The sequence below is a fragment of the Cervus canadensis genome, chromosome 13 (genome assembly GCF_019320065.1).
Source record: "Cervus canadensis isolate Bull #8, Minnesota chromosome 13, ASM1932006v1, whole genome shotgun sequence".
NCBI lineage: Eukaryota > Metazoa > Chordata > Mammalia > Artiodactyla > Cervidae > Cervus > Cervus canadensis.
The window spans coordinates 4,331,516-4,352,346 of NC_057398.1; the positions used below are offsets into that span (position 1 = coordinate 4,331,516).

At 47.5% G+C, this 20,831-nt stretch overlaps 1 protein-coding gene across 1 annotated transcript in view; it reads right to left on the reverse strand.

Moving 5' to 3' along the window:
• Positions 1–876: 876 nt before the first annotated feature.
• The window catches only part of CRB1 (crumbs cell polarity complex component 1), a 153,887-nt gene continuing 133,932 nt past the window's right edge, over positions 877–20,831 (reverse strand). Inside the window, exon 12 of the mRNA XM_043485819.1 lies at positions 877–1,638. Coding sequence (XP_043341754.1) covers positions 1,423–1,638 — 216 coding nt within the window. The 3' untranslated portion in view covers positions 877–1,422. The remainder of the gene's footprint in view (positions 1,639–20,831) is intronic.

A 20,831-nucleotide genomic window follows, 5' to 3' on the forward strand; every position in this document is an offset into this window, starting at 1 on the left:
AGATCTGGGTTGCTTCCATGTCCTGGCTATCGTAAATAGTGCTGCAATGAACATTGGGGTTCATGTGTCTTTTCCAGTTATGGTTTTCTCAGGGTATATGCCCAGTAGCAGGATTGCTGGGTCATATGGTGGTTTTATTCCTAATTTTTAAAGGAATCTCCATACTGTTCTCCATAGTGTCCGTATCAATTTACATTTCCACCAACAGGGCAAGAGGGTTCCCTTTTCTCCACATCCTCTCTAGCATATATACATTTCACAACATGCTAAATTCTAATTAAATCTTCAGAAGAAAAAAATACATAAATACAAGGCTCACTATTTTCCCTCTATACCTCACAGTCTTATATACATGCTCCTTTTTTAAAATTTTCTTAAATTTTTTTATTTCATGTATTTATATACCTTACTTGTAGATTTCTATTCCATTTTGTTCCACACAGTCATTTTAAAACTACTTAATCTAATTTCATTCTCACTGACGTTTCCCCCATACATTCTCAAGTTTATTTTAAAACGTATCTTTCTATATTATGCGCACAAACATACCACATACGCTCCTTGAAGTGTGTGTACCGTACTCGGCCGCTCTTACCTTCAGACAAGGTCACGTCTGACACTGATTTATCAAAAAGCAGTTGAAAGGAAAGAGCTTGGTCTTTTAGGTCAGAGAATCCCAGTGTTCCTTTTAACTTGTTTTTCTGTCTCGGGAAGTGTTTTGACCTTAAGCAGAACCTTATAAAGAGCAAGGACTTGAAATGTAACGCTAGAGGTGAGTTAGTTCAAAGGTTCTTCAAATGCTCCTGAAGGTTACTTTTGTTACATGTAATGTCACATAAGCAAAAAATACTCAGAAAGAGGAACAGTCACATTTCAATTTTTATTTGTGGACATTCGATTGCTTTTTAACCACAGGCTATTCCCATGACTTTCTCGAATCCATGACTGAAGGACAAACCATGTGCATCTCTTCATTGGTACAAACTAAAACCTCTCACCACCTGATAGGAAGAGGGAGAAATGTACCTACTTTTTCTGTAGTTTCTGTGTGAAATGATGCAGTTTCCAGTGAATGGGCAAACTAAAAACCCGTCCCCAGGTTGCACAGAGTAAAGACTGTAGAAGTCAGACACTGGAGCTTTTCCCAGAAGACACGTCCTTGGCAGGCATTCTTGCTAAATTATGAGGCTAAAACTATTGGCACAAGAAACATCATTCTGTGATTGGCTAATATAATACAACAAAACAATGATTTCAACTTGAACCACTATGAACATCCGTATGGTGGTCAAGGGAGTTCTTCCTTCAGTTTCAACATGGTCCCGGTTGTGAATTGATGTCTCCAGGTGCATTAGAAGAACACTCAGGGGCAAGTGTCTCATTCATGGTGCATGGATCTCTTCCTCCAGAGGCAGGGTGGTCCTAGATCAGCCTCTCCGCTGCAGGGGCATCCATCATGCTCCACATCTCCACACGAGAGCCATCCTTTTCCTGACGGCTCGGGCTGTAGGAGCCCTGGGTTGCCCTTTTGTTGGAGGCGACAACAGAAGCCACCACTGCCAGAAAGAGGATCAGCAACAAGGCTAATGTCACTGAACCGATGGCGGCGAAGACGTCCGAGAGCAAGTTATCTGCCAGCTGTAAGGATGGAGATAATTGTGATGTGAGTTACAGCGCAGAGAATGCCCAGGACAAGCAACTACCCTGGAATGAAAGTCAAGCAGAGCACAGGTGCCAACCATGCCTGAGAAAGCCTAGAAATGTAGGGACAGTCAGGCGTTCTTATTCCCAGATCATAAGAATGGGGCCATGTCTCTAGAGTTTAAGGTCTGGAGCCAGGAAGTGAGGCACAAACGTCTACTGAGCTTACCGTGTGTCTTAGTCTCAGTGACTGGGATCATTCATCTGACATCAAGGCTAAAGGATGAACCCGTACATAGCCATGCATGCGTGCTCAGTCACTCTGCCTTGTCCGACTCTTTGCTGCCTCATGGGCTGTAGCCCGCTGGACCTCTCTGTCCATGGGATTTCCCAGGCAAGGATACTGGAGTGGGTTGCCATTTCCTCCTCCAGGAGATCTTCCCAACTCAGGGATCAAACCTGTGTCTCCTGGGTCTCCTGCATTGCAGGGGATTCTTTGCCACTGCGCCACCTGGGAAGCCCAAACCCACATGCATATTTGGAAAATAGTTTTGCAACTACAGGATCTGACTGTTCACAGTCTTTTGACTCTCGTGCAAAAAGTTCTGATTTTGCACTGAAAGACTGTTTTACAGCCTTTCTTGGGAAATGAAGCAAATTAAATCAGTTGGGTCTCATGGGAAAGATCCAAGACAAAGGATGGGCTGCAAGGCTCTGGTTTCCACACTCAGCACTTTGATTTGGATTCGATGTGACAACTGAACGGTTGTGAACACACTCATGCTCCATGGGGAGCCAGACCTCTAGAAACGGGAAACTGTGGGGAGAGCCCCTCTTGGAGGAGCTGGGTCCTGGACTCTCCTGGGCGGGCCTCGGACAGAGGGCTTTCTCTGATGTTGACTGCAATGTGTTTGCCAAGCACTTTTTGTCAGTGGGTAGAAGAAACTGATTAGATTGCACAGAAATAGTAAAGACAAGACACAGCTGCTATGTGAATTCTTAACAGGCTTTCAAAGAAATATTTCTGTCAGGGTAAGCAAAGGGGGAGTAGACTGCCTTCTCATTTAGCTTCCTTTAGGACCCATCCCCTGTTACCTAACCAAGTTACCATTATAAGTGCGATCTCTGTTACTTTCATATCCCAGGGAATGTTTAACACTTTTGCTTTCCTTTGTGAGTATGTTGTTGTTGTTGTTCACTGTGCTTTGGTTTAAATCATTATATAGTTAATATATTCCTATAATACTGTATCTCTTCATAATATTGTCTTGTATTCACTATGTCTTGTATTCACTTGTTCAAGTGTGGTTCATTAGTTTCTTCAATCAACAATACTTATTGACTATCTGCTATAAACATTGAACTAGGCTAGGAAATAAAAATAAAAGGTAAGCCAAAGTTTGATATCTGAAGCTCAGATTGTGGACATGGGCAAATGGAGGACACACATAAACACACATGCACACATATATAGATAATCACAATATATCGCAAACACGTGTCACAGTAATGTCATCAATGATCTACATGGGGTGTAGGTAGAGTAATAGCGGAGTGAAGCATGTGATTACCTTTTGAAGGATAAATGAGCATTCAAATATTTCAAGCAGGAAATTCTACTTGGATGAAACAATTTGAAATAAAAAGCGCAAGAGTACACAAAAGTCCTTAGAGACTGGAGAAACAGGAAGAAATCTGACATGACCAAAGGTATTGTCCATGAATGTGTACATATGAGCGGTAAAGGATTTAAAAAGTTGGTGAGAGATGGGACTCTAAAGTAGATGAATCTTAACCAGAAATCTGAAAGCCACAATAAAATTCAGTCTTGGTCCTGAGGTCAGTGGGAGCCTGTGAAGGTGTTTGAGTAAGAGCATAATATGATCAGATCTGTGTTTTATTAACTTGGCTCTGGTAACAGGGTGGAGGGTGATGGGCATGAAGGTGGGGTTGGAGATAGAGGAAATAGGAGTTTATTGTATTTATCGAGATGAGATGATTTGGGTCTAAGTTTACCAGCGGAGTGAGACTCAAAGGGACAAGGTGGAGAGAGACTTTGGTGGAGGAGTCACCTCTTGGCTGGGGAAGAGCTGAGAGAGGATAAGGAAGGTCATCACAGGAAATGAAAAGTGCCACTTGGTCGCTCAGTCGTGACTCTTCGCCACCCCATGGACTGTAGCCCACCAGGCTCCTCTGTCCATGGGATTCTCCAGACAAGGATACTGGAGTGGGTTGCCATGCGCTTCTCCAGGGGATCTTCCCAACCCAGCCATCGAACCCAAGTTCCTGCATTTCAGGCCAATTCTTTACCCTCTGAGCCACCAGGAAATCGCACGGGAGCTGGGATCTTGTTCACAGAGAGAAGATACACAGGAAGACTCTGATTCAGGCTGGAGAAGGTGCGTGTCAGCTTCCTGGACAACATTCTGGTGCGCGGTGCCATTAGAGAGAAAGAAATAACTGCTGCCTCCTCTCCACGTTACTGTCTAAAATCGTGGGTCTTGGCAGCTTTCCCAGTTACTGGAGAAAAGCATGTAGAGTTTCACTGAAATCAGTTGCTCTTGAGAAAAATCATTCACCTTAACGCGAGGGCCAGTCCTCTGGCCGCCGGCTCTGGCAGTGACATCCTTTATCAGCGACAGTGACCGTGGACTGCCGGGAAAGATGGAGAGGGTGGTGGATGTGGCCTTGAAAGCTCAAGAGTCTGGGACTCGGAAGGGCAGATGGGGCCCCTGGTGTTCTCTGGGGACCTCTCCATCTGCAATAACTCTCCTTCCTAGCTGCTGGATCCTCCTAATCTAGCCAGTAAGCAGCATGGTCTCTGGGAGTAAGTGGCTGTTCTGCTGGTGGGGGCGCTGGGAGCGGCCACACCCACACGGAGAAGGGAGAAATCACTGGGTTTGCCTCTGTTTTCTCAACTTTTCTGGCCTTGTCCCATTTGGCCTGAGAAGCACTGCACGCACGGGGTAAGCTGACGCCGCCCAGACCCTCTCACCCGCCGCCCTGCAGCCAGAGGGAGGGGGCATGGCGGGTGTAGGCGCTGAGTTCTCACTGGAACCCGAGTTCTGGAAGAAGCAGAGGACTGGTCCGCTCCACTCATCTCGGGACCTGCAGGGAACCACGGCTCTTCTCTGTAGAGGCTCTGCGCTCTCAGCAATGCGGACAGTGCAAGGGCCAGCTCTGGGCGGTGAGCGGCCCCCCACCCAGCCCGCCGGCGTGTGCGGAGCGGGAAGGCTGAGCCTGTTCCCCCGCAGGGCCATGCGCCCCGCCAGTGTGATCAGCACGTCCTTCCCTGCTGAGGAGGTGCTCAGCACACGAAGATGTGAGCCGCAGCGAAGGCGGTGTGCCCCCCCTGACTTGACTTCACTCTGAAAGATGAACGGGAACTCCGATTCCTCGGGGTGTGACCCGGGAGCCGACCTACAAACCTAAGATTGAAATTCCGAGCTCCAGAGAAAGCGCTGGCTGAAACGGCTGGCCTAACACTAAACTCTGGAGGGGAGCTGAGGGCCTCGGGGTTTGAAACCACTTCTGGAAGGCCCTTTTCTTTGAATTCCCATGGTGGAGAGGCCTTATTAGCTCTGCTATTCTTCAGCTGAGCTTAAAATACACAGTCCTGGAATGGATCCTTTGATAATGGAAACTGCTGGGACACGGGGACTGACGAGGCCGCCAAGCGCGGACCGTCCTGGAAACAGCGGGAGTGCCAGGCCAGGCCTGTTTCAGTGGGCTGTGCTTCTAACGCTGCGCTTTTGAATAACCTTTGTCAGAAAAGACAGATTCCAAACCAAAACTTTCATGTAAAATTACTTTTTACATGGCTTACACTGCAACCTGTATTGTTATGCTAACATCCTGTTTATGAAATGTACATCCTCTTGATGAAATGTATGAAATGCACATCTTTATATGAAATGTACACTTTATATGTGATCAAATTAAACAGTGATGAGTTGAACTTCCTATCTGCAGAATAAAATAAATCAGTGCTTCGTTTTTTCCCCCTGTAGAAGATTCATTGTGAATCCCCGACTGGTTGTGGCTGAATGAGACCCAAGGAAGGGTGCACGCTGGCATTCTGAGAGAAACGGCCAAAACTTCCCTTGAACCGTCTTGCCTGGGGCTAGGCTGAAACACACTGGAAACATCAGAATCTTTTTCCCTTGAATTCCAGAAGAGGAATTCTAACTGTGACTCTTCTGAGGGGAGGCTGGAAACAGAATGTGCTCGCTAAACAACCAGAAGTGGGTTTGAATCCAGTTTTGCTACTGTGTCCTCCACGCGTCTCTGCTGTCTACCCACCTGTGAGGCGGGGGCGACAGTTGTGTGTCTGAGACTCGCTCTGCGACACAGAAAACAGCCAGGCGTGCAGAGCTTCTCCGAGGGCAGGCCCAGAAGGGAGCTCAGTCCTGTGGTCACCTGTTTCTCACCCCAGAGTGACCCTTCCCCGGCTGATTTCCCAGGTCCTGCCTGGGTGTCGGATCACCCATCAGATGCCTCCCACTCTGGGGTCATGTCAGGACGGAGTGCCCAGCCTAGGAGCTGGGGGCTGGGGTGGGGTGGGGCGGGTGCTGCCCTGGAGCTGGCCGGGGCCCAAGCCGTCTGGCCAGCGGGGCCGACTGCCCCCTGGCTAGCTGACTGCTGGACAGTTCATCTGACTCTGAAAACACAGGATGAACTGGCTTGTCTGGAAAGGAAAAGAAACAAGACCCCTTCTGTCCTCAGCCCCAGAATCTGCCTGTCATAATATTTAGGGCCAATATGGAAAAATGTGAAAACAATAAACAAAGCAGAAGGAGCCTAGAAAACAATGGGATATTTTAGGAAATTTGACCTCCTATTTCCAAGTGAAAGGTGGTGAACATGTTAGAGTTTTGACTTGAAGAGAGGAAATTCTAGGACTAAGGTTGGGGTTACCCACCTAGGTGCGTTTTTTTCTCAAGTACGTTTGTGGTTGAAAAAAGTAGAAATGATGGGACTTAGAAATTGGCTCCTGAAAAACACTAGGGTAGAGTGAAGTCCCCAAATCCTTCTTAGAATCCAGTCTATATGCCAGTTGTGTGGAAATATGTGGAGACAGTTGAAGATGACGAGTTAAAATGTTCAGATGTGCAGCTGCTCATGGGTTATATTCCAGCTTCCTTGTGAGCTTCTGAAATGTGTGTGTATGTGTGTGTGTGTGTAGTGTTACACAAGTACATAATGATACATCAGGTACTATTATGACCATTATTAATGAGAAAAACACTTTAAGGATACTATGTTTTTTATAAAGCCAGTTATAATATTTACCTTCCATCTATGTATCTAAAGTGAAATGAGGACATTTCTTTAATTCTCACCGTTCAAATTAAAAAACAAAAAACAAAAAAACAAAGAGAGAGTGCAGTCCTTGTGAGTTACTGTTGTAACAAGCAGGTCTTCTATTTGGTGGATTGGAAAACCCTCCCACACAGACCGGGGTCCTTGAACTATCTCTTATCAGTGAGTTGCTAGAAACAGCCGTTTCCATAGTAATATTGAATATGTGCCAGAACTCTGTTTTTAAAATGAATATTGTTGCAGCGGCCAATTTTCAACCACAAATACACTGTCCACTTTACAGTTATAAGGGTGGTGGGGGGAGGGGGTAGAGACGGGACTGAGGAGCCGAAAGAGGGGCCTGGGCAGCATCCAGGCCCAGGGAGTGGACCACCCAGCAGGGCTTCCGTCACCTTGTAAAAGGCTCAGGACTGGGGAGGCCGGCGGCCACACGGCGGGGTGACCCCCTCCAGGCAGCCCACGGCCACCAGCACCAGGGGGCTCTCGGGGGCACCTGAGCTGAAGCCCAAAGGCATCTTCTCATTGGCGCCCCCACCTCTTCATCTGCTGCTTCCTCCAGAAAACACACAGGCTCTCAGAGGGATCGATGGAGTCTTTCAAACCAATTCACACCGAGTAATGACAGTCCCTCACACCTCCACGGGGTGGGGTGGGGCGGCCCCTCGACAGCCTGGGATGGACACATGGAGCTACATTAGGGGGTTCAGGGCACCGCCGCACTGGGGGAGCTGTCCTGGGGAACTTCAGACATGACTTCCACATCAGGCCCTGTCGAAGATGCTGGAATACCTCCTGTGGAAGTTTGGTGTGGGTCCATGGCTGACGGGGTGTCCCAGGTGGTGCTAGTGGTAAAGAACCCGCCTGCCAATTCAGGAGACAGAAGATCCCTGGGTTGGGAAGATCCCCTGGAGGAGGGCACGGCAACCCACTCCAGTATCCTTGCCTGGAGGATCCCATGGACAGAGGAGCCTGGCAGGCTACAGTCCACAGGGTTGCAAAGAGTCAGACACGACTGAGCATCTAAGCACAGCACAGCCACATCCTTACGCTGAGATCTGAGGGGTGCTGTGACCAGTGGTCATAGAGGGACACAGATATTCCTGCCTTCAGCACACGGTCCTTGAACACATCCTCTGAGTGAGCCCAGCAGCACCTGGAGTTCGGTGGGGAGCCAGCAGGCCCCGCCCCGTCCATCCAGGGTTGGGCCTGGAATCCGTCTCCTGATGTCCCACAGGCTCTTTCCGATGAGGACGCCAGATTTTCAGCAGAAGCATCGATGCAGCTAGGAGTCTGGAGACCCTGCTTTCATATTTCTCTCTCCTTGAGCAGGTGGTTTCAGTGATATAATTGTTTTCCTTGGAACGCAAGGCCTTGTGAATAAAACTTCTCTCTCTTTGCCTCATGTAAGAACCAAATCCCAGTGGCCCCAACTCAGGTTTCATGATGTTGCTGCAAATTTGTTGCGTGCAGATAATCGCGGCCCTTTGTCTGCTCAGGGTCGGGGTCACCAGATGCTGTAGGCAGGGAAACATGCCTGGCTGATAGGTGGGGATCGTCGCTTCCTGTCGCCTTCGCTGGTCGCCCTCGTTGACTGCTGCCAGCTTCATCCATCCCGGCACGTCATGCCCCATGACACATACACAGGTCAGGGCTGTCCCTCCTCCAAGAGTGGAAGCTCCATCAGGGGCAGCCCCATTCTTCTGCCTCCCCAGCACCTGGACTGGCCTCTGTCCCCCAGGGACCCCGTTGCGAGTGCCACTGGGCAGAAAGGCTGGCCCAGCACACAGAGCTTCCCCGCTGGGGTCCAGCAGGAGGACCGCCCCCACCCCAGCCTGTGTCCCGTGGAGGACGAGGCGGCCGCTCTCTGACTCTGCTGAAGGGTGGGTGCACCTCGGAGGGGCTACGGGCAGACCCGAGGGGGCAGATCGGGAACCACATGGTCAAGGGGTGAAGGGGACCTGAAGACACTTGCTGACTCTTCCTTTCTGTGGAATCAACCACAAACAACCCGTCTGTTCCCAGCTTCTCCCGTCCCTGGAGCCCGGACGGGAACGTCGTCAGGTGACAGAAGCAAGAGCAATGAGAGATCTTTTTAAAAAAAATAATAGTAATCCTTTCCTACGTGTTGAACAGTCTTTTTGTCTCTGGTAGGTGACCCCCTGGACATTGTCGTGGCCCATTTTGCTCTCAGAAAACCTGGGTGGACAGTCAAACTTCCTTTCCTTTTTTCTCTCCTCTCTCTATCTCTGCATTCCAGAGAACAGTGGGCTCCAACCAAAGACTTGGGGTGAGTTGCTCACACTTGAGTTTGTCAGTCGGTTGCCCTGTCCATCTTCATTCCCTTGCTCAGGTCCGCTCAGAATCCAGCTGCCTGGCCTTCCACTGGGATTTCCCTTTCGTTCATCCCCATGGTCACAACCTGGTTTAAGACACTTTTAGATGGGTGCTTAAACTGTTCTCTAGCAAATCCTTCTGGCCCTAGAATCTACACCATTCAGCTACAGAAAGAAAAAAAACAAAACAATGAGCTTGCTTATCTGGGTGGGAGGCTTATGAGGCTAACCACATCAGTACTAACCGTGTCAGATTTAAACTGCCAAGTTTTAAGTCACAGCTCTCTGGGGGCATCCCTGGTGGTCCAGGGGTAAAGAATTTGCCTGCCAATGTGGGAGACACAGGTTCAACCCCTGGTCCAGGAAGACCCCACAGGCTGCGAAGCAACTAAGCCCGGGGATCACAACTGCTGAGCTATGATCTGGAGCCCGTGTCCCATGACAAGAGCGGCCACCACAATGAGATGCCCTCACACCGCAAGGAAGAGTAGCCTCCGCTACTTGCAACTAGAGGAAGCCTGCGTGCACAGCCAAAGATAAATAAATAAATGTTTTTTATAAACGTTTTATTTTAAAAATTTGCTTCCATTTCCTGGTCAAGGAATCAGCTGCAGCCGCCCTAGCACCTTGCTCTCCGGCAAAGTGACCAGCCCTTTTTTGAATAGGAACCTCCTCCCTGACCCCTTCTGCAGACCCTTCCTCTATTCAGAGCACCCCTGGGCTTGGCTGCCCTCTGCATTGCCCCTGGGGACCCTTCGGGGCCCCCCTTCCGGGACCTGTGTCTCCATCAGCAGAGCCAGGGGCTTCAGCAGTATTGAGAAGACCTGTGACCCCGCCTGCCCTGCGTGACCTGCCCCGTGCACTTGAACGTGCCGCCCTGATCACGAAGGGTTAGGCCCCCTCCACCCCTCCGCTCAGACCTGCAAAGATGGGAATCTGTTTCCTCTGGAACTTTCCAACACGCAAAGTGCAGTGCTCTGCACAGAGTGGCTGATCAGTCGTTCCCGACTCACCCACTTGTGTCCATGGCTCTGTCCAACTCATCAATTCCATCCTTTCCAGTGGTGGGAAGACTTCTCTGCAGCCAGGAGCTCTGCTGGGGGGGGACCTTCGTGCACGCAGCTGTTCGTGCGCTCATTCACGCGCTCATGTGTGGTTACTGATGCTTTCTCCGTCACTGGGCCCTGGACACGCAGAACCCAAAGGTGCGGGCACTGTCTTGCTAGAGCTGACCGTGGAGTGATGGTACCAGGCGGGGGTGGCTACACAGACCACCGCAGTTCACTTGAGGGGGGCTCTGGTCGAGGCCAGGGCCAAAGAAAGGAAAAGGGGGAGAAGGTGGACTTCCTGACATCTCCCAGTCTTCTTAAAGGTAGCTGCGAGGAGAACGAGGTAAGGAAAGGCGCCGAAAGCAGAAGGAAACAGATCCTTCGAGAAGGGGAGCAGGTGGCAGCCTCTCCTGCTCGCCTGGGAGGCTGGTGGGGGCCGTGCTTCTGGCTTCTGCAGAGCCCCCCGTGAGAGAAGCAGCGGTCACGGGTCCGGAAGATGTCACCCACCCCGAGTCTGCTCCAGGAAGCGTCTCTCCCCTCCCTCAGCGAAGCGGAGGCCAGAATCGCAAGAGCAATTTCTATATATTCTCTGTGGGTTCTTTCCCAGCGCGTCTGACCTACACCTCTTATCAGAATCGCATCAGCCTCACATGCCAGGAGTCCTCTGCTGACCAGGGTTTTGTAGGACCCAGAAGGACTTAAATTTCTTTCTACCCCTTCTTTTTGCTATTGTCTATAGATTTTCCAGAGAAGGCAATGGCACCCCACTCCAATGTTCTTGCCTGGAGAATCCCAGGGACGGGGGAGCCTGGTGGGCTGCCGTCTATGGGGCCGCACAGAGTCGGACACGACAGAAGTGACTTAGCAGCAGTAGCAGCATAGATTTTTAGAAGGTGACTGATAAGTATGCCAGTTGATTTTACACAACATCTCAAAAGCAAGAGAATATCCAGCAAACAAGTTAAAAGGGCCTGGGGACTTCTGAGGTTAAATGATGCTAAAATGACAATTAAATGCAACGGACTGTATCCTGGATCAAAATAAATAAATAAATCTAAAGGGCAACTGGGGACAATTAGAGAAATCTGAACATGGGTAGTATATGAGATGGTCAACTTCTTGAATGTTGTTCTAGTAATATGGACTTCTCAGATGGCCGCAGTGGTAAAGAATCTGCCGGCCAGTGCAGGAGACTCAAGAGATTCTGGTTCAATCCCTGTGTCAGGAAGATACCCTGGAGGAAGAAACGGCAACCCACTCCAGTATTCTTGCCTAAAAAGTTCCATGGACCGAGGAGCCTGGCAGGCTACAGCCCACGGGGTCACAAAGAGGCAGACACGACTGAGGGCCAGCACACTCACATTAGTATATGCAGTTGCAGAAGGAAGTCCTATTTCTTTGGAGACATTTGCTGAAATATTTAGTGGTAAACATAGGGTCGCAAAGAGTTGGACACGACTGAAGTGACTTAGCATGCAAGCAAAATGTTACAACATCTGCACCCTGCATTCTAAAGAAAGGGCAAAAACCTATGTACCCAGAGGTGAGAAAGGGAGCAAAACCCTAAAAAAGTGGCTGTAACTGGGTGAAGGGCATGCGTGTGTTCACAGCATTTTTTTTTCCTGATTTTCTTTGACTTTCATTTTTTTCCCCCAAATCTTGGAAAAGTAATATTTTTAAAAATGATGGTTATGGTGAAAGTAATTCCTCTAAACCCCCAGTTTGCAGATCTTGCTTCTTTCACTGTTTGTTCCTCTACTACTTCAGGTCTTGTTGATTTCTCTCTCTGCTATAATTTTACTGCCCAGTAAATCTTGTTCCCATCAATGGTTTTATCTCCCCTTCCAGACACTGAGATGTTCATGGATCACATCACACGCCAGTTTCATCATGGAGTTGGCCCTAACCACCCCCTGCCGGAACCTAACATAGTGCCAGGCACGTGGTGGGCGTTCATGGTCTTTCTCACCATCTCCTGGCACCATCCTTCTTAACCTAAAAGCTGTTGTTGTTCGGTCACTAAGTTGTATTTGACTCTTTATGACGCTGTGAACTGCAGCATGCCAGGCTCCCCTGTCCTCCACTATCTCCCAGAGTTTGCTCAGATTCATGTCCATGGAGTCGGTGATGCTATCTAAAGGCTTTACCTTGGGCCCCTTCCGCACTCAGATTATGTCCTTCTTACCAACTTTCTTCAGTTGGTGAAAAGCTGCTATTGATTCATTCTCACATTAGGCAGTAAAAGAGAGAGCTGAATCCCCTACATGCTTATGGCTTATCACATGTCCTTTCTTTTTTGGCAGAGGTAATCTAGTCTATGTCACCATATTTATTGCCCGCAAATCAAAACCAGTTGCTAGAGTAATGAAGGTCTATTGGTTTGTGTCGGCTTAATCCATGTCAGGGGGGCTTTAGGGGCGTATAAGGATAATTTGACCAGCAAAAGGAAAGCCATAAAAATGATCAAAAAGCTAACAGATACGCTGAGAACACCAAGCTTATTTTGCTGAGGATTTATGGCCAACTTATCAGAAAGCTATTTGGTCCGAGTCGACATTCAAATCGCTCCCTCTGTAATGCAGCAAAGATTCCAGCCTCTGAAAAAAAAAAAAATGAAAAAGAAAACAGCCTCTATAATGAGATACCCTGGAAACCCCTAACTTGCAGCACATGTAGTTTAATTTTCAACAGTTGTGAGATGGCAGTAAATCCAGCTTCAGAATAACCAGCGCCACTGATGCCTCACACCCGCATTAAATTAGTGGAGCGCGAAGACGGACTGCCACGCCTCCTCTGACATACCCACATCCGCGTTTATTCATCAAATGGAGCTTAAATGTCCGACCTCCCCCAGATGGCACCGGGGCCAGGGCCTGTGGGGTCCCGGCAGAGGTGGGTGCCAAGTCACTGGGCTCTGCCTCACGAGGTCAGCTGTGCCCCAGGCCCAGCCCTGGAGGCTGTATTTTATTGATCAGACTCAAATTGGCTTCCCCCTGTGTAGGTGATAAAGAGTGGCGTCAAGTCACCCGTGTGAAATACATCACTTTAACTCTGACAGCTTGTCATTGAAGGCCTTGTTTATATAATCTATTGTGCCATTTACTCTATTCTTATTTTAAAAAGCAAACATAGAAATAAAAACCCTACCTTCCAGTGTTTCGTGGATGGATGTCCTGTAACTTCTCTTAAATAATCTCAGAAGTAGCTATTTCTATTGTCACTGTTGGTTTACATCAACTGACCAGACTTTCAGTTTCAGAGTTGGCCTCACAGAAGATGAAAGCTGGATTGCATGCTTTAATGAGAAGTCTTTCGGGGCATAGCTTCTCCCTTCGAAATCACTTGAGAATTGCTATGTCTAAACAGGCAAGAAGCCTGCCACGCTGAAGCTGGCCAGATCCGAAGCAAGCATTCTTAAATCTTTGAGCTTGTTGCCACTTAAAACACCAGGGTATCTTACCTCCAGCGAAGATAGAAACCTTCATATTGGGAAGGCTGGTTCAAGTAGCATTTAGTTTCAGAACACAGAGTTCTTTCAGAAGTCAAGCTTTCAGATTCCAAAAAAGCCTTTTGGTAAAGTTCTATAGGTTTTACCAATGGCAGAATTAAAACACAAACATGAACACAAAAATCTTATGTCTGACATTGCTAATAGTCTACCTAAATGCACCCAAATGCATCTGGGGATAGTGATCTGCTTAAATTAATATTGAGGCATGGACAGTCTTCCTTCTTGGAGAGACAAAAATAAAGTCTAACAGCATTTAACACTTAGTCTAAAAACCCTGGCTTCCTCGGTGGCTCAGTGGTAAAGAATTGACCTGTCAATGCAGGAGACCCGAGTCTGATACCTGAGTTGGGAAGATCCCCCGGAGTAGGGCATGGCAACCCACTCCAGTATCCTTGCCGGCGGAATACCATGGACAGAGGAACCTGGTGGGCTATAGTCCTTGAGGTCACAAACAGTCAGACGTGACTGAGCAACTAAACAACAACAACTAAAAGCCTTGCTGAACCACAGTGAGCCTGTCTCTATGTATTAAGAGAGTATAGAATCTAACAGCCCGTTATAAAATGAGGTCAGATTCTAGCTGCGATGGTTACTTTATATTTTTGAAGCTCCAAGTGTATGGACACCTGATGTGACGAGCCAGCTCATTGGAAAAGGCCCTGATGCTGGGAAAGACTGAAGCCTGGAGGAGAAGGAGGTGGCAGAGGATGAGATGGTTGGATGGCATCACCGACTCAGTGGACATGAGTTTGAACAAACTTCAGCAGATGGTGAAGGACAGGGAAGCCTAGCATGCTGCAGTCCATGGGGTCACAAAGAGTTGGACACGACTGAGCGACTGAACAACAACATGTCTGGACACAGTAATTATGATCTTCGACAAGCCTGTGTCACCTTTTGAAACAATCAAGGAGATCCTTGCCTGAGAAGCTCTCTGCCTTCCCTACAGAGGGTTCAAAGGGCAGATCACGCCCTCCCCTCCTGTTACCACTGACTAATTTCTAGTGACGTTTTAATAAAATGGAGATCAGATTCTCTGCTGCCTACCCAGTTCAGAGACCTTTTAAAGAAGAAATAAGATAACCCAGCTAATTTATTTAATTGCATTCTGGTTCAATAATTTCCTGCTAATATTCCAAAAGTGTAAAACTTTTCTCTGGATTGTCTTTGTTGATGCTGTATTTTCTCATATTCTATGTCATATTGAAGTTTTAATTATTTACATTCATTTTTTTTCCCCTGAAGTTTGGAGTAATTGCCCAAAGACTATCCCCCTTACTAACTTGAATAATCTGAAACATACGGAAAACTTGTTTGCTAAACCCCCAAAGAGATTGAGAACTGAGAATTCGGGCTGTAAACTAAGCGTCTTCAGTCTCTTTGCTTCTTTTTCCCAGACCCTAGACTAACACTCCTCTCCCTCCCTTAAAGACTAGTTCCCTTGAGTCTATAACTTTTCTGTTCCACCACCATTTAGATGACTTGTCCTCAGGGACGTGGCTCTATTAAGAGCCCCGGGAAGCAAACCGTGATTAGTCACCAGGCTTGTGAAATCCTCCCCGGTTCTGTTTACGAGGACGGCTGCCAACCCTCCAAAGGCTGGCTCTGCACCCGTGTTCTTTTCAGGGTCACTCTGCTCGCAGAGCGCAGATTAAACACACAGCCTCGGGACTCTTGCTGCTGTGAGGAGAAACATTTACATTCCACTGACGGTGCGGGGTGTAAAAGGAAGCCATCTGCTCTGATTTAACGACTCCAGGAGTAGCTACGACTCCGGAACAAGAAAAAGTCACAACACGGCTCACCTCAGCCCAGCGCTCCTCTGTGAGGCAGACCTGGGGAGGAATCACCTCCGTGTTAGGAGGCATTTTCATCCTGACAGTTTCTCACAGGCTGGCCCTCTACCCACTGGTTTCATTGTTCTCTTATATTAATGATTCTTTGCTACTGTTTTGTAGGGCTCTTTCCCTGGTCTTAGGAACGTGGAATAAATCTATTATTTCTAATACAAACGTGACGACTAGGTTGTTGATTATTTGTGCATTCCACCCAGGCAATTCACCTGTTCAATATCCAGTCCATTTTCTACAATGAGATCAGCTGTAAAATATTGATACTTCGGAACAAAAAGGTGGGGTGTGCCTGCTCGGTTGCTCAGTCACGTCTGACTCTTTGTGACCTTATGGACTGTAGCCAGCCAGGCTCCTCTGTCCATGGGATTCTTCAGCAAGAATACTGGAGTGGGTTGCCATTTCCTTCTCCAGCTGAAAGGTGGGAAGCAGGGGAAAAAGGAAAAGTAATTAAAACCTGAGGATTTAATATGTCCCTGGCCTCTGCCATGCTGTCTCAGTTTAATCTTCACAATTGTCTAAGGATACAGAGATCGTTGCCCTTAATTAAAAGATCTTTTAAGCAATTTGTCCCAAGTAATGAATTGCTTAAGCAGCAGATCTGGTATCCAAATCGTCCAGGTTTGTTCACTTATACGCAGATGCATCCTGGTTCGAGCACTGTGTAGATATAACCCTAAGTTTACCCTGAATTTCAACTAAGTTCCCCTTATTCAACATATTTACCCACTGAGAGATGAGTAATAATAGTTATTTTATATTCAGATCTCTTGCTATGGACAGTGCTTACATAATCAGCAGCGCTTCTCTGCTTACCAGTGTTGGTCTAATTTTTTAGGACTTTGCACGACAGAATAAGCTCCGACAAAGTAGGTTGATGGGTGGAAGCATTTTGTCTGTGAGTTCTAGGAAGGCACCTGGCACACGGCGGCTATCTGGGAGCAAAGCTGTCTCTCTAAAGAGTGCCTGCATAGACGCTGAAAAATTTAGTGGAAGAACAAAGAAAGGGACCCCTAATTCACAACTTTCAGTCCTATGCTTTTAACAGCCCAGCATGTCTATCAAAAAACAAAGCAACACAGAAAAATCTCCCAGGGTTGTTGCTTGCATGAAACAGCCCTTGTGCTACCCTCTGGTTTTAACACAACGTTATCAGGCGATGATTAAGAAGGTAGCTGTTTCCTCGCTTTGCAGTGTCAGAAAATAAGGTATCAAGCCAACAACTGCCTTTGGAGGCACAGCACTCAGATCGCAGCCAGGTATTGCTTCCAACTGTAAATATTAACAGCGAAGGAGAGGAGGCGGTCTCCTCTGGCTCTGGGCTGCCTGAGCTCAGCAGATTAACGTGACACTCCGGCCTGACTTGCTGAAATGCAGATAACTGAGCTTCTTGTTAACGAGTTTCCATGTATTTTTTTTTTTTACTCCATCAGCAGGTTCTTGAGTCAATGCCTGGATTAGGTTTGACTAACATCAGCACAACTGACTGTGATGGAAAGTTTAAAATTTACAATTAAAAACTGAGCGTCCATTTGCTAGTTTCCAAGTAAAAGAAGTTAATCCTTCCGGAAGCACTTATACCTAGCTTCCCAGAACATACTGTTTCTTCTGCCTCTGCCCGAATGAAGGAGTCCGTGATGTTTTTAGGACACTGGGCAACACTTAGGGGCAAGCTGAAGGGGGCTTTTCACGTTTCACCCATTGACAAAGGATTTAAGGTCTTCATGAGTTTGGGCGAATGACAGAGCGGTTTTCATACTCCTTTTGAGACGCTGGTAAAGAATCTGCCTGCAATGCAGGAGACGTGGGTTCAATCCCTGGGTTGGGAAGATCCCCTGGAGAAGGGCATGGCGACCCACTCCAGTGTTCTTGCCTGGAGAATCCTATGGGCAGAGGAGCCTGGCGGACTACAGTCCAAAGTGCCACAAAGAGTTGGAGACGACAGATTGACTAACATTTTTGAGACACTAAGTTTCAAAATTATTATATAGGAGCACCAATTTTCTTGTAGATTTAAAAAAATGGCCTCAGCATTGTTTACATGAAAACGTGCATGCATCTTTTTCTCTATATAAAGTATATAAGCATGATTTACAGTTCCTGCCTTCAATAAATGCCAGTGGAAGAGGATGATGATACAGGAGTCCCTCAAATGCACTTAAGCTGTCTCACTCCAATGGCACATTACTGCCCATAAAAATCTGACACAAAATGTGTCCAGTCGTGTCTGACTCTTTGCAGCTCCATGGACTGTAGCCCTCCAGGCTCCTCTGTCCATGGGATTCTCCAGGCAAGAATACTGGAGTGGGTTCCCATTTCCTCCTCCAGGGGATCTTCCCAAATCATGGATGGAACCAGAGTCTCCTACATCTCCTGTGTTGGCAGGCAGATTCTGCGCCACTGAGCCACCTGGGAAGCTTGTCCCACACTACCATGTACAAAATCAAGGATGGCAGCATTGCCCGTGCACCAAATGCTATAAAGTCTACCTGCTTTTGTTTATAAGAACATACTCTGAATTTGTGTGGCAAAAATTCTAATTGGCATATTCTCGGCTATGGATTCCTATGGTTCATCACATACTATGCTGCTGCTGCTAAGCCACTTTAGTCGTGTCCGACTCTATGTGACCCCATAGACGGCAGCCCACCAGGCTCCGCCGTCCCTGGGATTCTCAGGCAAGAACACTGGAGTGGGTTGCCATTTCCTTCTCCAATGCATGAAAGTGAAAAGTGAAAGTGAAGTCACTCAGTCATGTCTAACTCTTCGCGACCCCATGGACTGCAGCCCACCAGGCTCCTCCATCCATGGGATTTTCCAGGCAAGAGGACTGGAGTGAGGTGCCATTGCCTTCTCCACATCGCATACTATACTTATGTCTTAATGTGTGCTTTCAAGATCTATACTTTTCTATACTTAGAAAGCAGTATTCAAACAGAATATAGCATCCTCTTCTCTTCTGTCAACTTCAAAGTTCATAACACATTGCAGGTGCTCAAATTCTTTTTGGCTGAGTCGACAAATTAGATAGCACTGTAAAACAAATGCAAAAGCGAACTGGACATAGGTGACGGGTAGTGCCTGATCTATCCAGGTGACACTCGGCTTACTTGTCAGGAAGAGAGCACGGCCTGGTTGGAAGACAGCATCAAGACCTACCTGGACCTCACTTTGAACTGGGAGAACTCAGCAGGAGCTGGTCATTGTGACTGCAATCCATGACCATTGGGATGAGGACAGTTCAGTTCAGCTGCTCAGTCATGTCCGACTCTTTGCAACCCCATGGACTGCAGCACGCCAGGTCTCCCTGTCCATCACCAACTCCTGGAGTTTGCTCAAACTCATGTCCATCCAGTCGATGATGCCATCCAACCATCTCATCCTCTGTCGCTCCCTTCTCCTCCCACCTTCAATCTTTCCCAGCATCAGGGTCTTTTCTAATGAGTCGACTCTTCACATCAGGTGGCCAAAGTATTAGAGCTTCAGCTTCACCATCAGTCCTTCCAATGAAGAATCAGGGTTGACTTCCTTTAGGATGGGCTGGTTTGATGAGGACATCCGTGAACAAATCCTGAAAAGGGAACTGGACCAAGGTTGGTGTCCTCATCAAATCCACTCCAGCCCACAAGGCCATGTGAGTCAACACACAGGACCCAGCCAGCTCTTCCCTCCCCAGATATTTTATTTGAACAGGGAGCCACTCAAATGCTTTGCCCTCTGGAAAGGCACCTGCCTGTGTGATGCTCACGAAGAGCCCCCCAGGCTCCTTACATCGCAGAACACCTCTGTACAAAGGTGCACATGGGAGGAGCCCACCCCTGCCAGCCAAACACCCACCATTACTGTCCCAAGGCAGGAGACGGATGATGCACAGTGACACAGAACCTGGACCTCCTGAGCTTACCCCACGCGGTGACTGGGAAGCTTAAAGTCATCACGTAGGGCTCTGCAAATACAGTGTGAAATAGGGATGCTTACATTGGTTACTATAATTCAAGAGCATCTATTTATTTAAGTGGCATCCGTGTGTGCTAAGTTGCTTCAGTCAGGTCTCACTCTTTGCAACCCCATAGACTATAGCCCACCGGGCTCCTCTCTCCATGGGATTCTCCAGGCAAGATGCTTATATTGGTTACTATAATTCAAGGACATTTACTTTGGTAATTTAAGTAGTGGTGGAATTATCCCAGTTCAAACATATAGGACCACTACCCTCAGGAAGCTGCAAATTAGAATAATTTACATACTGCCCACTGTGAGTATCTTTAGCATTCACAGGACTTAATCGTAAAAACAAATAGGTTATTCTGGATTCCATGGGGGCCCCAGAGCAGATACAACAATGTTTGTTTACAAGATTTACATTTACATTTTTCATAGTCTCCCTGGAAATGTTCAAAACATTCCAGAGTTACCTGGAAATAGTCTGTCTCGTGAAAAACTTGCATTTCTGCAAAGTTATACAACTGCATGTATGTGTCCTACGTTGCTTCAGTCGGTCCTAACTCTTTGTGACCCCATGGATTATAGCCCGCCAGGCTCCTCTGTCCATGGGATTCTCCAGGCAAGAATACTGGAGTGGATCTATATATAATGCTATCTGTTTCAAACCTCTATTTTATAATTAAGAAACGCTAACATCTCTAAGATATTCAGGTAGGTAGTCTGCTGAAAAAATCTCCAGGTGTTGTGTTTTATAAATGAGGAAATAGAAACCCAAGATAATCTTTTGGAGGAAAATCAGTGATGAGTCTGAGTAAATCATTTAACTCATTTGGGCCTTAGCATCCATCAAGTGTCAGGAACCTTCCTGCTGATGTTAAGATTAAATGAAGTTCTATTCATGGCACATTTGCGGTCATCAGGATAGCTCAACATCAGCGAAGGCCCAGATCGTGGTGAAAGAGATACGGGAGGGCCCTGGTCAGCAGGCGCCTGAGCCAGTGGGCTTCCCGTGTCCTGAGGGGGTGACTCTCCCTGGGTAGTTGATGGTCCTCCTTCAGAAACTTCCGGCTTCCCTAACTCTGAAAACAAATTGCTCTAACCACAGAAATGCTCCGATCACTTCCATCTCGGGGCTTCCCTGGTGGCTCACACGGAAAAGAATCTATCTGCAACACACGAG